Source organism: Arvicanthis niloticus, chromosome 14, assembly GCF_011762505.2.
Source record: "Arvicanthis niloticus isolate mArvNil1 chromosome 14, mArvNil1.pat.X, whole genome shotgun sequence".
In the NCBI taxonomy this organism is placed as follows: Eukaryota; Metazoa; Chordata; class Mammalia; order Rodentia; family Muridae; genus Arvicanthis; species Arvicanthis niloticus.
In genome coordinates, this window is record NC_047671.1 from 31,999,553 (window position 1) to 32,013,608 (window position 14,056).

Genomic DNA, 14,056 nt, shown 5'->3' on the forward strand with positions numbered 1-14,056 from the left:
AGTGTATACTGAAACACAAATCTAGAAAAATAGAGACCCAAGATGCTACTTGGTATCAGAAGATCCTCAACTGTCCTGTTTCAGATACACTTGACTGTGCTCTTCCTTTGCTACTTCCCCTTAGTCCCCCTTCATTGTTTTATCACCTAAATTATACCACATGCTCTACCATACATCAATAATCCCACATGACCTTTTTCAGTTTTTAATCCTACTTAAACCAAGAGGTGATTGACCCATATCGTTGACAACCACCGTCAGCCAGGTGGCAGTATTGCTGCTGTGTAGAAAACCATCAATGGTTTATCTTCTAGAAAGATTATCAGAGCCCCAGCATCAAAATGCCTCAGACCACACAAGACAGTTTTTGTTTGCTAGCCATATGGTTTCCCCCACTGCACCCTAAAACTAGGACATTGGTTATTTACTTAATCTGTGACTTCAACACATGAAACAGTAACTGGTACATACCAGTTTGATCTGTGTAACATTTTAACATCTCTGAAATTGCCAATGGGCCCAAGACAAGGGCTGGCCTTGATTTTGTTTTTCTTTTTACTAATGCACATAATAATGGCCAAGTTTTACAAGCAATGACACCTAAGGTTTAAAGAAATGTAATAAAAGAAAAAGAAAAAAAAAAAAAAAGAAAAAAAGGTGAGGCACAGCTTTAACAAGGTTTCTGTGTGTAGCCCTGGCTGACCGGGAACTCACTCTGTAGACCAGGCTATCCTGGAACTGAGAAATCTGCCTACCTTTGCCTCCCAAATGCAGAGATTAAAGGCCAGCACCTCTGTGGCCACAACCACCTGAGGGTAAGATGCATCTTTTTTTTTTAAGATTTATTTATTTTACTTAATGAGTACACTGTAGCTGTCTTCAGACACACCAGAAGAGGGCATCAGATCCCATTACAGATAGTTTTGAAGAGCAGTCAGTGCTCTTAACCACTGAGCCATCTCTCCAGCCCCCAAGGTACAACTTTAATTCTAGCACTAAGGAGATAAAAGACAGGCAGATATCTGGGAGTTCTAGACCATCCAAGACTAGATAATTGAGGTCCTATCTTAAAAAAAAAAAAAACACAGAAGATAAAGAGATAACAATATCAGTGAACGTTCACTTCAAAAGATCCCAAATGTTGCTGAATCCAGGAACAGAAATGGAAGGTTATACATACAAGAACAGACACTGGGCCTTAGCTCCAACACTGGGGTTGAAAGACTGGCGTCAGCAACTGAATATCCATCTCAAAGAAGAGGGAAGTGGGAAAGACAGGGAAAAAAGAGAGGGACAAAACTTTGAGCATAGTAGCATGTGCCATTCCAGTTAGGGGGCAAAGGCAGTTGGATCTCTGATTTGGGGACAAACCAGCATGGTCTACAGAGAGCTCCAAGCTAGCCAGTACTACATAGAGAGACAGTCTCAAAGAACAAAAAGGGCTAGCGAGATACCTCAGCACTGAATGCTCTACCAGTGTGCCCAGGTTCCATTCCCAGCACCCACGTGGTGACTCACGTCTATAACTCTAGTTCCAGAGGATCCTACGCCCTCTTCTGGCCACTGTGGGAACCAGGAATACACGTGGCCCAGACAAGTATGAGGGCAAAACACCCATATATATACACTTAAAAGATGGGTGGGCAAGCCTGTGAATCCTGGTTGTGTCAGGAGTGTCACTTTAGGTCAAGAGGTGCAGACAGCTTGGGGAAGAGTAACTTCTTGTCTCAAAAACAAAAGGGAACAAGTAAATGTTCAATTCTAAGCCAGCCTACATACTATTTTACTGTTACCACATTCATTCTTACCGATCTTTATTTAAATATCTGTCTAGGGAGTATACACAATTCTAGAGAAGGGGAGCCAGGGAAATAAAAAGGTTCGGATGTACAGAAAGATATCCCGGGCAAACAAGTCGGTATCAGATACCTCCCCCAAAATATGCTGGCAGTGGCCAAAAGACGTGAATTCCAAACAGAAATTTAGCAACTCTCTAAAGCTTGACACCAGTACTTGTTACACACACTGACAGTTACACATTTTACCCATAAGAAAATCAAGGAAAAGGACAGCAATGGTGTACCCTGGTCCAAAAACTCAGCTACCATTAGGATTACAAGCTCAACCCAAATCAACACATCTCATACACGGAACCCTTTGACCTTCCACGGCCTGCTGACTGCACCACAGACCGAGGGGTGAGGGATCCCCAGCATGGTTTCTAGTTACAGGACTACTTGATAGGAGAACTAAATCGAGGAAGAGAGCGCTACTGCCTACAGGGTGGGCGATCGCGACTCAAAGCACGACAGTCGTGGCCTACGAAAGCCTAGTTTAAGGAATCTGGCGCGCAGAACACCCAAGGATCAGGAGGCCACCAGAGGACATCCTAGTGCAAAGGAAACTCCCCAGAGAGGAAACCCAACTAGCCCTGGGCCAAAGGCGTGCAGCTCAGTCCCCGCCCTTCCCGCGCGGGGAAGACTGGCGCAGCTCGCAGGCAAAATGTCACAGGGCCAAGACTGTGCGCGCCAAAGCAAGACCCACCCCCGGGAGCCGTGGACGCTCCGGGCCGGTCCCTCCCCTTCCTCCGCCCGCCTAGAACTCATTCATTCTTCGGGCGGTTGACGAGTCCACCCAGCCCAGCCGCCCCGGCCCAGCAAACCCACCAGATGCTTTGTCTCCCACCAGCCGGAAACACGGACGCGCACTCGAGCGCGCGCAATGGCATCAGCTCCCCGTACCCGGGGCCTGCAGATGGATGGATCTGGGGTCCGAGGGCAAGTACCAGACCCAGCCAGCTAGAAATGATCGCCACGACCCCACCGTCTCCACAACTCGACCACCTTCCAAGGCAGCCCTGTTCAGTTCTAGATCACCAGATTCCCTACTCTACTTTCAAGACAGAGGGGCCCAGTCCCCTTCGGAAGGCCAAGGCACCTGGCCTGTGCTGTCCCTCCCAGGAGTACAGCGCCCAGTGGGGTCCCGAAGCCTCTCGGCGAGACAATCCAGCCCGTACTCACTTGAGCAGCAGCTGGTCGTGCTCGGCCTTGAACTTGCCCAGCTCGATCTGTAGCTTGGCGCGCTCTCGGGCCGTGTCGTCCAGAGCGCGGCGTGCGTCGGCCAGCTCGGTCTCGTAGAGAGCCTTGAGCCCGGTGAGCTCGCGGCCCCGCACCTCCTCGCGCTCGGTCACCTGCAGCTGCAGCGCGCTGTTCTCCGTCTCCAAGCTGCGCACCTTGTCGATGTACACCGCCAGGCGGTCGTTGAGCTCACGCAGCTCCTCTTTCTCCTGCAGCCGCGACAGGCGCGTGGGGCTGAGCGGCGTGGCGGGGGCGCTGGCGCGGCTGCCCGCCCGTTGCTGCACGGGGGTCGCGGTCGCCATGGCGGGCGGCGGGACCGAAGGTACAAACCACAGGCCGGCGAGGACGGAGTGTACCTGGGATGGCGGCGGCGGGGTTACCGCACAAAGAGCGAAGCGGGAGGGCCGCGATCGCCCGCCGGACGCCCTTTGTGAGTGTACACGCACACTCGCAAACGCGCGCGGGAAGAGGCCAGGGCAGCCCGGAGACCGAAACGGGTGTGCGCGGCGGACGCGAGTCTCCCGCCCGCAGCACTTTGTTTCCTCTTGGGCTGCTCAGAGCGGCAGGCGGGCCGGGGAGGAGGGCGGCGAGAGGCGGGCAGGAGGCGAGGCGCTGGGGGCGGAGGTGGCACGGGCCGCGCTCCGCAACATGGCGGAGCCCCCACGTGACCGCCGCCGACCAATGGCGAGCGGCCGGCGCGCCCCTGCGGCTTAGGGGCCCCGGCCTGGAAATTCAAAATCTGACCCTCGGGCAACCGTCGGCCTCGCGCTCCGAGCTGGGCGTGGCGGGGAGGGGCGCCCCGAACTGCTCGTTCCGTAACCCGGAACCCAGCGCTCGCCGGGTCTCGTGGAGTCCCGTGGGGACCCCTGGAAGGGCCGGGCCTGAGAATGGCGGGAAAAAGCCGGAGGCTTCCGGGGCGGGTCCGCGCCGCCTCCTGCTGCCCGCGGTTCAGGGAAATTCAAAAGTAAACGAGACCGGTCCCGGCGGTCTTCGGGTTACGCATCCTCACCCCGGGGCCTGGCCGTAACGGGTGCCTGCCGTCCCAGCTCCCAGCTCTCCTTGCTAGTCCCAAGTGCTTGCCCGTATTTTTCTCTAGGATGGAAAACGGTCCGCGGGAGCACTTGGGAGGCAACGGATTGTTTATCATAAAAAAAAAAAAAAGCAGCATTGATTTTTTTTTTTTTTAAATCATTGGCTACGAGTGCAGATGGGCGGTCCCTGGTCCGTTTCTTGGTATGCGGTTTTGTAAAATCAGAAACAGCCCACCAATGGTCTTATTAATATGACTTGAATAATTGGATAAACTCTCGTCGTGGTTCGATAAAATAAGATTAATAAAAGTCTAGACTTGGGAAAATTGAAATTACCTTTGTTTTGTTTTTTTAAAATTTCCCCATGACAGAATTGGCCCCTAGATTGATTTTGATGTTTTGATCCTGGGACAAGATTTTTTTTGCTACGTCACCCCGGGTAATCGTTAATTTGAGGCAATCTGGCCTCAGCCTGCACAGTGCTGGGATTACAGGTAGAAGAAAGATACCACCCTCAGGTTTGTTTTGGGTTTTTGAAGTTCTCTGCTCTCGCTGGAGTGGTTCCAGCCGAGCACTGCCTGCTCTCAACAGCGAGCGCTTTTCTATGGACAGAGTTTCTCAAACTCAGACTTTGTATTTGCAGTTGATACATTGTATTTTGTGTGTGAGCTCTCAGGGGTCAAAAGGAGGCCAGAGGACTTCTGGAGTCTCTTTCCACAGTGGATTCCTGACATCAAATGGAACTCAGGCACAACAAGTCCCTTTACCTGCTGATGTGTCTGTCCTGCCCACCCCAGAAAGCTCTGTCATTTTGAGGACATTATACCACGATTCCCTCTTGGGAAAATGGAATGATTCCTAGTTTCCAGGAAAGATCTATAAAGTATGTGAAATGTAAAGTCACTGTTATCATGGATAGATGGTAACTCTTGCTAACTGTAATCAACTATCCCAATCAAAAGCAATGAAAAAATTTTTAATTAAGTAAATAAATAAATAAGCAATGAAAAAGATTTTTAGTTGAGTTTAGGTACTTGCCCCCTCCCCCATTTTTTGGCCACATGTTTTACCAAATGTATACTCCGCCAACCAGCTGTCACTCCTGGGATGAAAGTAGCTTTCCTCTGCACTTTCCCCACAGCTAACTATCGGGTGTGCAGCCTGTCTTCCGTTCTTCCCTGTCCTCCTAATAAAAATAATTTCTGAAATCCCCTGACCTCCAGAGTTTTCCAGAACTAGAAATTGTTTTTAAGTGTGATGAGAATACATTTATATTGACTAGAACAGCCATGGTTTCAAATATACTTTCCTGTTTTTCCTATAAAACTCAACCTGTCAGGGCACATATCTAATTAATGGTTAGTTTATATAGACCCCACCGGGCTCCAACATGCATGCCTTTGTTTTCCTCTTATAGCCTTGCTGTAATGACAGCCACCTTACTACATATAAGGGACTTTACAAGGCACTTGCCCTACTTCCTGTTTATCATTTGGACTTGGAATGGAAAATGTAGGATACCCAAGAGATCTAGGAAGAAGGGGCCCAGAGTGGGATGAGGATGGCCAGGGAGGGGTGGTGGGGAGAGGAAAGTACTAACTAGCAGGAAGCCACTTCCATCCCAGGAGCAGAGAGTGACAGCTGGCAGGTAGCTGAGCATGCAGTGTGTACAAGCAGGAGAGCTAGGACAGAGGCACAACTGAAAAGTGCTAAAGGCTGCTCTTTGGCATCTGTTTACCAAGTAAGAGAAAGCAAAAAATAATTGGAAAACATGATCTTCTACAGAGGTCAGTTGTTTTATATTTACTTTGCAAAATGGACTTTTTTTCAGTTGCAAAGGTATAAAAGTATATCGTGTTTCAGGCAATTGAGCGACTATCCAGTCTTCCTTACAATTCTGATTTTGATTTTTGTGTGTTAAAAGAGTGTAGAGAACCGGGCAGTGGTGGCGCACGCCTTTAATCCCAGCACTTGGGAGGCAGAGGCAGGCGGATTTCTGAGTTCGAGGCCAGCCTGGTCTACAGAGTGAGTTCCAGGACAGCCAGGGCTACACAGAGAAACCCTGTCTTGAAAAACCAAAAAAAAAAAAAAAAAAAAAAAAAAAAGAGTGTAGAGAAGGACTGGAGAGATGGCTCAGCAGTTAAGAGCACTGACTGTTCTTCCAGAGGTCCTGAGTTCAGTTCCCAGCAACCACATGGTGGCTCACAACCATCTGTAATGGTATCTGATGCCCTCTTCTGGTGTGTATGAAGAGAGCAATAGTGTACTCATACACATAAAACAAATCTTTAAAAAAAAAAAATAAGAATCAAGAGAATACAAAGCCCCGTACACGGGCCATCTGAGGTTAAGGTTGTCCTCACAAGCCTCGCCTCTGCCAATTCATGTACCACTCAGAATTGTTTTCCAAATCCACTTGTTAAAATATACATGTGTGGTAACAGGTTTGGTGGAGTTCTCTTCCTTTAACTCTGTACTTTCATCTTTTTGTTGTTTTGGTTTGGATTTCTTCAAGCCTGAGTTTCCCTGTGTAGCTGGTCTCGAACTTAGAAATCGACTGCCTCTGCCTCCCAAATGCTGCCTCCCAAATGCTCACCACCACTGCCTGATTTACAGTTTCATTTTACTACTAGCATACTGATTAGGTTTTTTTTTTTTTTTAAGTGATTTGCACTCTTACCCATAGGAGTCACATGACAAAATGTGATCATAATACAAGAGTTTAAATCACTATAAACATATTTTAAAGCATTTTTAAATCAATGTTTACGTATCTGATTTCTAGAGTTTTGTTTAATCGTAAAAGGGTTACCCCTTCACCATGCATCTCTGTCCTTGAGCGTGATTTGGAAGTGGCAGTAATTTTTTATTGCCGTCAAAGTGTAAGGTTTGTAGATAATCTGGCTGCTTCTAATCTGATTGGAACTGGCCCAGCTCAAAGAGTCAGGAGCTTTCCATCCTCATGATCAACCCTAGGTAGGGTACTTTTTTTTTTTTTTTTTTTTTTTTTTATCTTGAGCTATGGCTTACTAGTAGCCAAATTTATTATTTTAATTCCTCTACTACAGAAATGTGACTCTTATCCCTGAAGCACTATGGGTAGTTAATGGTTACTGGAGAAGACTGAGTCATTTTTGTCAATGATGTAGGCAGTGATAAGTTGCCCCAGCTCTCATAAGTAACGCACTGCTCCCACACATACTCAAGCAAGCAACTCTGATTAAACTCAGCGGGTCACTGAAACAAAAAGAGGAAAAGAAAAAGATATGAAAATAAGAGGGAAGTCGGGTGTGGAATACTCAGATGCAGAAGCAAACCGATCTCTGTGAGGCCAGCCTGATCTACAGAGCGAGTTCCAGGACAGCCAGGGCTACATGGAGAGACCCCATCTCAAAAATAAAAAAGGTGGAGACTCATTCAGAAAAAAAAAAGAAAGAAAAAAACGATTCAGAAAAAAATAGTGGGAGGTGATTAGACAGGGTGATTTTGATTAAAATAGCATATATATATACATATATATAATATTATGTATATAATATATAATATTTTATATATATATGTATATATATAAACTGTCAAGGATGGGCCAGTGGAATGACTCAGTAGGAAAAGCATTTGTTACCATGACTGATGACATGAGTTCAATTCCTGACACTCAGTTGGTGGAAGGAGAGAATGGACTCCCACAGGTTGTCCTCTGACCCCCACACAAGCACCTACACACACACACACAAAATCAATCATCAATGAAATTGTCGAGGAATTATAAAGACTTCCTAATACACCTTCCTCCTTGGCTTCCTCATGTTTCCTCTTCAGTTCCTACAACTGAGTTCAGGAAAACAAAGAAAAGGGGGGAAATGCAACATCTGGATTGTCGGCATGGTAATATAAAATGATGAAGTTTCAGCCAGATAGCAATGAGTCTCCTGGTCCCAACATCGGGTTGTCATTCTTCCTGAGATTGTCAAACTGGGCTAAGGTTTCAAGAAAAAGTCTGACTGAACCAGTCCCCACCACGATAATCTTTCCACACCTTAACAAAAGTCCCAACTGTGTAAAGGACAGTTTGGAAGCCAGGTACCCTGTGAGACTTAAGCTCTTTAGTATTTAGTAGTACTTGTGGGCTGAGATGAAGGTGGGGGTTGAGGCTCAAACAGATGATTTGTGGCTCACAGAAAAGTCGCCCCCCACACCCACCGCATTCCCTCCATGTTGGATCAGCAGAGCAGAATCCAGCAGCAGCCTTATCTTGAACTGTGGAGTCAGCAGCATCAAAAAGACAGGCAAATAGCAGAGCACTTGCCTAGGGCTCAGTCCCCAGGGCCAAAACCAAAAAGCAGTCCTGAAGGGTAAGATAAAAGGGACACCTGTCCTAGCCTGGGATGCCAGATGCCCAGATAGATAGTCAAACCTCATTCTAGATTTTTCTGTAAGGTGTCTGGATGACATTTAGTTTCGGTCAACAGTCTTTGAGTGAATGGGAGACTGGGATAGAACAGGACTCTCCTTCGAGGAAGGAAGTGGGGGAAGCTAGCTAATCTCTGGCTTGGTCACCAGCCTTTCCCGGCTCTCCATCTTCCAACCCACGCTGTAGATGTTAGGCTACCAGCCTTGAACCGATTCCTTAAAATATATCTGCCCTGTGTAAATATACACCCTGTCTGTCTGAGAGATTTTTAGGAAAACTACACTAATCCACCTTCCTTCAGCCCATCTGAAGGGTCTGAAAGAGCTAATGAAAGCCTGCAGGCTGGAGTGAGCCACTGAGACAGGAAAGATTCCAACATCTGTTGAACATATGCATGTTGTGGTGTAACGCTCTAATTACACTATGGCATACTACATACCAAACAGGAAACACTGGGGCAGGTGAGCCCCACGTCGAACTTCTCATATAAATAATCTAGGCCCCAAGTACCAAGTGCTGAAAAGCCATGAGCAAAGAAAATTTAGGAGCAACCAAGTGCTAAAGGTGTGTGGGAGGAGGGAGCAGGAAAAAAAAACGATCTATGAGCTGGTGTCTAAGAATATCAGCCTCCAGGGATTGGCAAATGGATCCGATACCTTGTAGAGACCTGAAAATGGCAACCCACAGCCTCCAGGGGAAACTGGTGGAACTCTCAGGTGGCATCACTAATCTCCTTATGTTGTGCTTTTTGTTTTAAACTATGCCACACGGGGAGTATGTTGAGAAGTGATGAGTGACGTAGATTTCATTCACAGGACTGGCCCTCACTAGTCAAGAGGAACAGAAAATTGAAGACACTACTTTATTAAAACAAGTAAATTGGTTAAGATGGATCAAAAATAATAGTAATGTCTACCTAAAACAAAAATGGAAAACCAAGCAGGAAATGTTCTTATATACCTACTGTGTGTAAGGCACTGCTCTGTATACTTGAAAAGAGATGTATACGGACTGGGGAGATGACGCAGCAGTTGAGAGCACTTGATGCTCTTGCCGACGACCCAGGTTCTATTCCCAGCAACTATCTTCCATAAGATCCAACACCCTCTTCTGGCCTTCATAAATACTTTATTCACATACAAACATGTGCGTACTTCATACATGCAGACAAAATACTCATATAAAAAAATCTTAAATAAAGGGAGGAGGAGGGATGGGATGGGGAGCAGTCAGGGGAAGATGGGGAGGGGGATGAAGTCTGGACTGTAAAAAATGATTAAAGAATAAAAATAAGGGGCTGGTCGGGCAGCGGTGGTGCACGCCTTTAATCCCAGCACTTGGGAGGCAGAGACAGGCAGATTTCTGAGTTCAAGGCCAGCCTGGTCTACAAAGTGAGTTCCAGGATAGCCAGGACTACACAGAGAAACCCTGTCTTGAAAAACCAAAAATAAATAAATTAATTAATTAATTAATTAAATTAAATAAAAAATAGGGGGGCTGGAGAGATGGCTCAGTGGTTAGGAACACTGACTGTTCTTCCAGAGGTCCTGAGTTCAATTCCAGGCAACCACATGGTGGCTCACAACCATCTGTAAAATGATCAGATGCCTTCTTCTGGTGTGTTGGAATATAGCTACAATGTACTTATATATATTAAATAAATAAATAAATTTTAAGAATAAAAATAATTTTTTAAAAAATCTTAAATAAATCTTGGGGTGGGGTGGGGGAGGAACCCAGGCATGGTGGTGCCTGCCTTTAATCTCAGCACTCTGAAGGCAGAGACCGATTTCTAAGTTTGAGGTCAACCTCAAACAGAGCAAGTTCCAGGACAGCCAGGGCTACACAGAGAAACCCTGTTTGGGAGTTGTGGAGAAAAGAGAAAGAAGGAGATTTATGATCGCAGATGTAAAATATGTGATAGGGGTTGGGGGGGTGGGGCGGGGTTCTGGAGCTCTTTGAGCAGCCAGCCCTGCCAATTGGCAAGCATCAGTTTCAGGGAGAGACGTTTTATCAAAAGATACGGTGAAGAGCAATTGAGCAAGACACCTAACATCAACTTCTGCCTTCAGCACATGTAATACCACACAAAAAATAAAAATTAAGGTAGAATTTGACTGAATACTTGTTAGAGAAGTTTTATAAAATTTATGAATTGGGGGCTGGAAAGATGGCTCAGTGGTAAAGAGCACTGACTGCTCTTCCAGAGATCCTGTGTTCAATTCCCAGCAACCCCATGGTGGCTCACAACCATCTGTAATGGGATCCAATGCCCTCTTTTGGTGTGTCGGAAGACAGCTACAGTGTGCACTCACATGCATAAAATAAATAATTCTAAAATTATTTTATTAAAAAAAAAAAGATGAATTTTCCCCTGGGCTCATGAGGAAGGACAGGCAGTACACATCCCCAAAGGTACTTCTCAGATTTGAGGAGCACATGGGGTTTCTCTCATTGATCGAGGGATCATGAGATGATACAATCATGGAGAACACAGAGATGTGGAACTAAAGGCTAAGCCTCGTCTCGCTGGGACTCAGTAGCATCCAGAACTATCAGGGTACGTATCAGATCAGGAACAAAATGTAACTGGATCACAGGAGTAGCCATGGCAGCTGGGCCTACAGAAATGACCCAACACTCTGCATCCGCTGGGGAAAAGTGCCCTCCCTGTGTTAGCCCCTTCACAGAGTTTCCAGAAGTGTGTGGTCACTGGTAAGATATGGGTTTCATTTCTCTAACTTCCTTCCATTTACTAGACTTCCTTTAATGGATCCCAGTTGGTTGATCTTAAGATGGAGGATGGAGAAATGAAATCTCAATTGTCATTGGAAAAGGGAAGTCACCAAATTATAGGAGTCCAAAAGTTTTATTTCTTTTTTTATAATGTTTTTGTTCTTTGAAATTATAATTACATCTTTTACCCCTTTTGTTTCCTCCCTCCAACCTCTTCCACGCACTGCCTCACTACTCTCTCTCAAATCCATGGCTTCACTTTAGTTCACTATTAAATATGTACTCTCTCTCTCTCTCTCTCTCTCTCTCTCTCTCAATCTCTCTTGCTTTCTCTCACTCACTCTCTCACTCTCTCTTTCTCTCTCTCAATCTTGCGCGCTCTCTCTCTCTCTCTCTCTCTCTCTCTCTCTCTCTCTCTCATATCTCCCACTGTCTAAATAAGAACTGAACAAGCATGACACCAATACACATGATAACATGACAGGGCCTCAACACTAGACAGAGAACTCCGGGCATCTGGGGAACACTGACAGGGTAAATATCAGATGAGGAACAAAATGTAGCTGGATCACAGGAGGAGCCACAACAGCTGAGGACCTAGGTTTGATTCCCAGCACCCACATGATGGTTCCCAGTCATCCTTAACTCCAGTTCCAGGGGATCTGATGCCCTCTTCCAACATGGTGGTGTACATACATACATTCCGGCAAAAACACTATATATATATATATATATATAATTATATCCTGAAAAAACTTAAAAATAAATAATAAATATAATGTGAATAAAAGCATCTGTTTGATTTTGTCATGGACCCTGTTTATCTTAGTGTAGCAATCCATTTAGCAAATACTGACTAGTGCATGCAGTAATTGAATTGTTATAGCTTGATTCAATCATCTCCCATTGTTTGTTTTCATTTGAGTTTTTGTTATTCAAGACTGGGCTGCTCTGTTTAGCTTAGCCCTGGCTATCCTAGAACTCACTGTTGACCAGAGATCCAACTGCCTCTGCCTCCTGAGTGCTGTGATTAAACAAGCTGAATTTAACAAACATTCAATGAGCCAGGCAGTGGTGGTGCACGCCTTTAATCCCAGTACTTGGGAGGCAGAAGCAGGTGGATTTCTGAGTTCCAGGCCAGCCTGGTCTACAGAGTGAGTTCCAGGACAGCCAGGGCTACACAAAGAAACCCTGTCTCAAAAAAAGAAAAACAAAACAAAACAAAACAACAACAAAAACCAAACATTCAATGCATACCACTGCAAGCAGCTCCAGAGAAGTAATAAAGTCAGTCTCCATCCCCCAAGAGTGTTAGGGGAAAGGTCACTGGTCAGTTTCTTGACTTGTGCTCTCCCACATTGTCTCACAGTAACCCGGAAACCAATCTCTCTCACAATGACCCGGAAACCAACCTCTCTCCCAACACAAGCTGCTCCGGCTGCTGAGTGATAACCAGTCACTTTCCATTGGTGTCAAGGCCTGAACAGACACCAAGCTATTGCAAAAGGTCAAAGGAGATAGATGAGACCGTATTTAAATTGTCCCTTTGTATGTCCACCACTTCCACATCTTGAAAAGAAAAGTAAATGTGTGCTTTCTGCATGACTGTCAGACCAACCACTGTTGCCTTCTGGACAGAGAAAGGGTAGCATTAAAAATGCAGCCATCTGCATGTTCTGGCTCCTGAGGAGACTAGACAAGCTAATTGGCACCCTTACCCACCTCTATACCCACCCTTTACCATCATGCCTCCACCATCTGGCTAGATGATCCTGTCTGCCAACCCCAGCTCCTTCCAGCTTTCTTTGGCTGAAGCAAACCATAGATGTGCACCCTCCTAGAAAGGCAAAAACCAGGCTTCGGTGCAACTTTCAGCCTTGAATTTGTAAAATTTCAAAAGACATTACACAGATTATCTTCTCTGTCCCCACAACCAATACCCTATCCCTCACTAGCCCCTGTCATCTCTTCTTCCTGTAGGCAAAGTGGTAGGTGTGGGATCCAGTGTGGTTTGTAATTGACAGCTGTCTAATGATAGCCAAGAGACTAACTCCTGCAATGATTCTCTCCCGAAGGTTTCACTCAGATAGTGAGGGGCATACATGAGATTCAAGAACAGTAAATATAAGGTTTCTTGCTATGAAGCCACAAGAAACGGTCACAGGTACATTTCTGGGACAATAAAAGCTCAGATGGCTTTGATCCTTACAGATTCAGCAGAAAGAGAAGGCCAGTAACGCACACTAAGGTTTTCAGAGGTTTGCACCTTCCAACAAGTAAACACCAAGTAGCTAATAACAGAGAAGAACTAGGACTCCATCTGTCTGAGGATGGATGTGATCTGGATAAGCTGATGCTCGGACCACCGGTTTTGTTTTGATGTAACAAAATCCTGTTAGCCTATGTTACACACACACACACACACACACACACACACACACACACACACACCTTCCCCCATTAGTTCTTTCTTGTTCTAAGTGTTTGTTTGTTTGTTTGTTTGTTACAAGACAGCATCTCACTTTGTAGCTCTGACTGTCCTAGAACAGACTATGGAAACTAGGCTGGCTTCAGACTCACACAGCTCCACCTGCCTCTGCCTGTGCCACGATGCCTGGCCATACCTTTCTTTTTCTTCTTCTTCTTCTTCTTCTTCTTCTTCTTCTTCTTCTTCTTCTTCTTCTTCTTCTTCTTCTTCTTCTTTTTTTTTTTCTGTCTTGAACTGCAATCATTATAGACTTTACATATATATCACAAATAGTATAATGTTAAATATATTATATAGTGTTAAATATATATAA

General features: G+C 45.6%; 1 protein-coding gene across 1 annotated transcript in view; it reads right to left on the reverse strand.

The window, feature by feature from the left end:
• The window catches only part of Lmnb1 (lamin B1), a 41,354-nt gene extending 37,849 nt beyond the window's left edge, over window positions 1–3,505 (reverse strand). The window contains exon 1 of the mRNA XM_034517774.2: window positions 3,021–3,505. Within this exon, the coding sequence (XP_034373665.1) occupies window positions 3,021–3,379 (359 nt within the window). The 5' untranslated portion in view covers window positions 3,380–3,505. The remainder of the gene's footprint in view (window positions 1–3,020) is intronic.
• Between the last annotated feature and the right edge of the window lie 10,551 nt (window positions 3,506–14,056).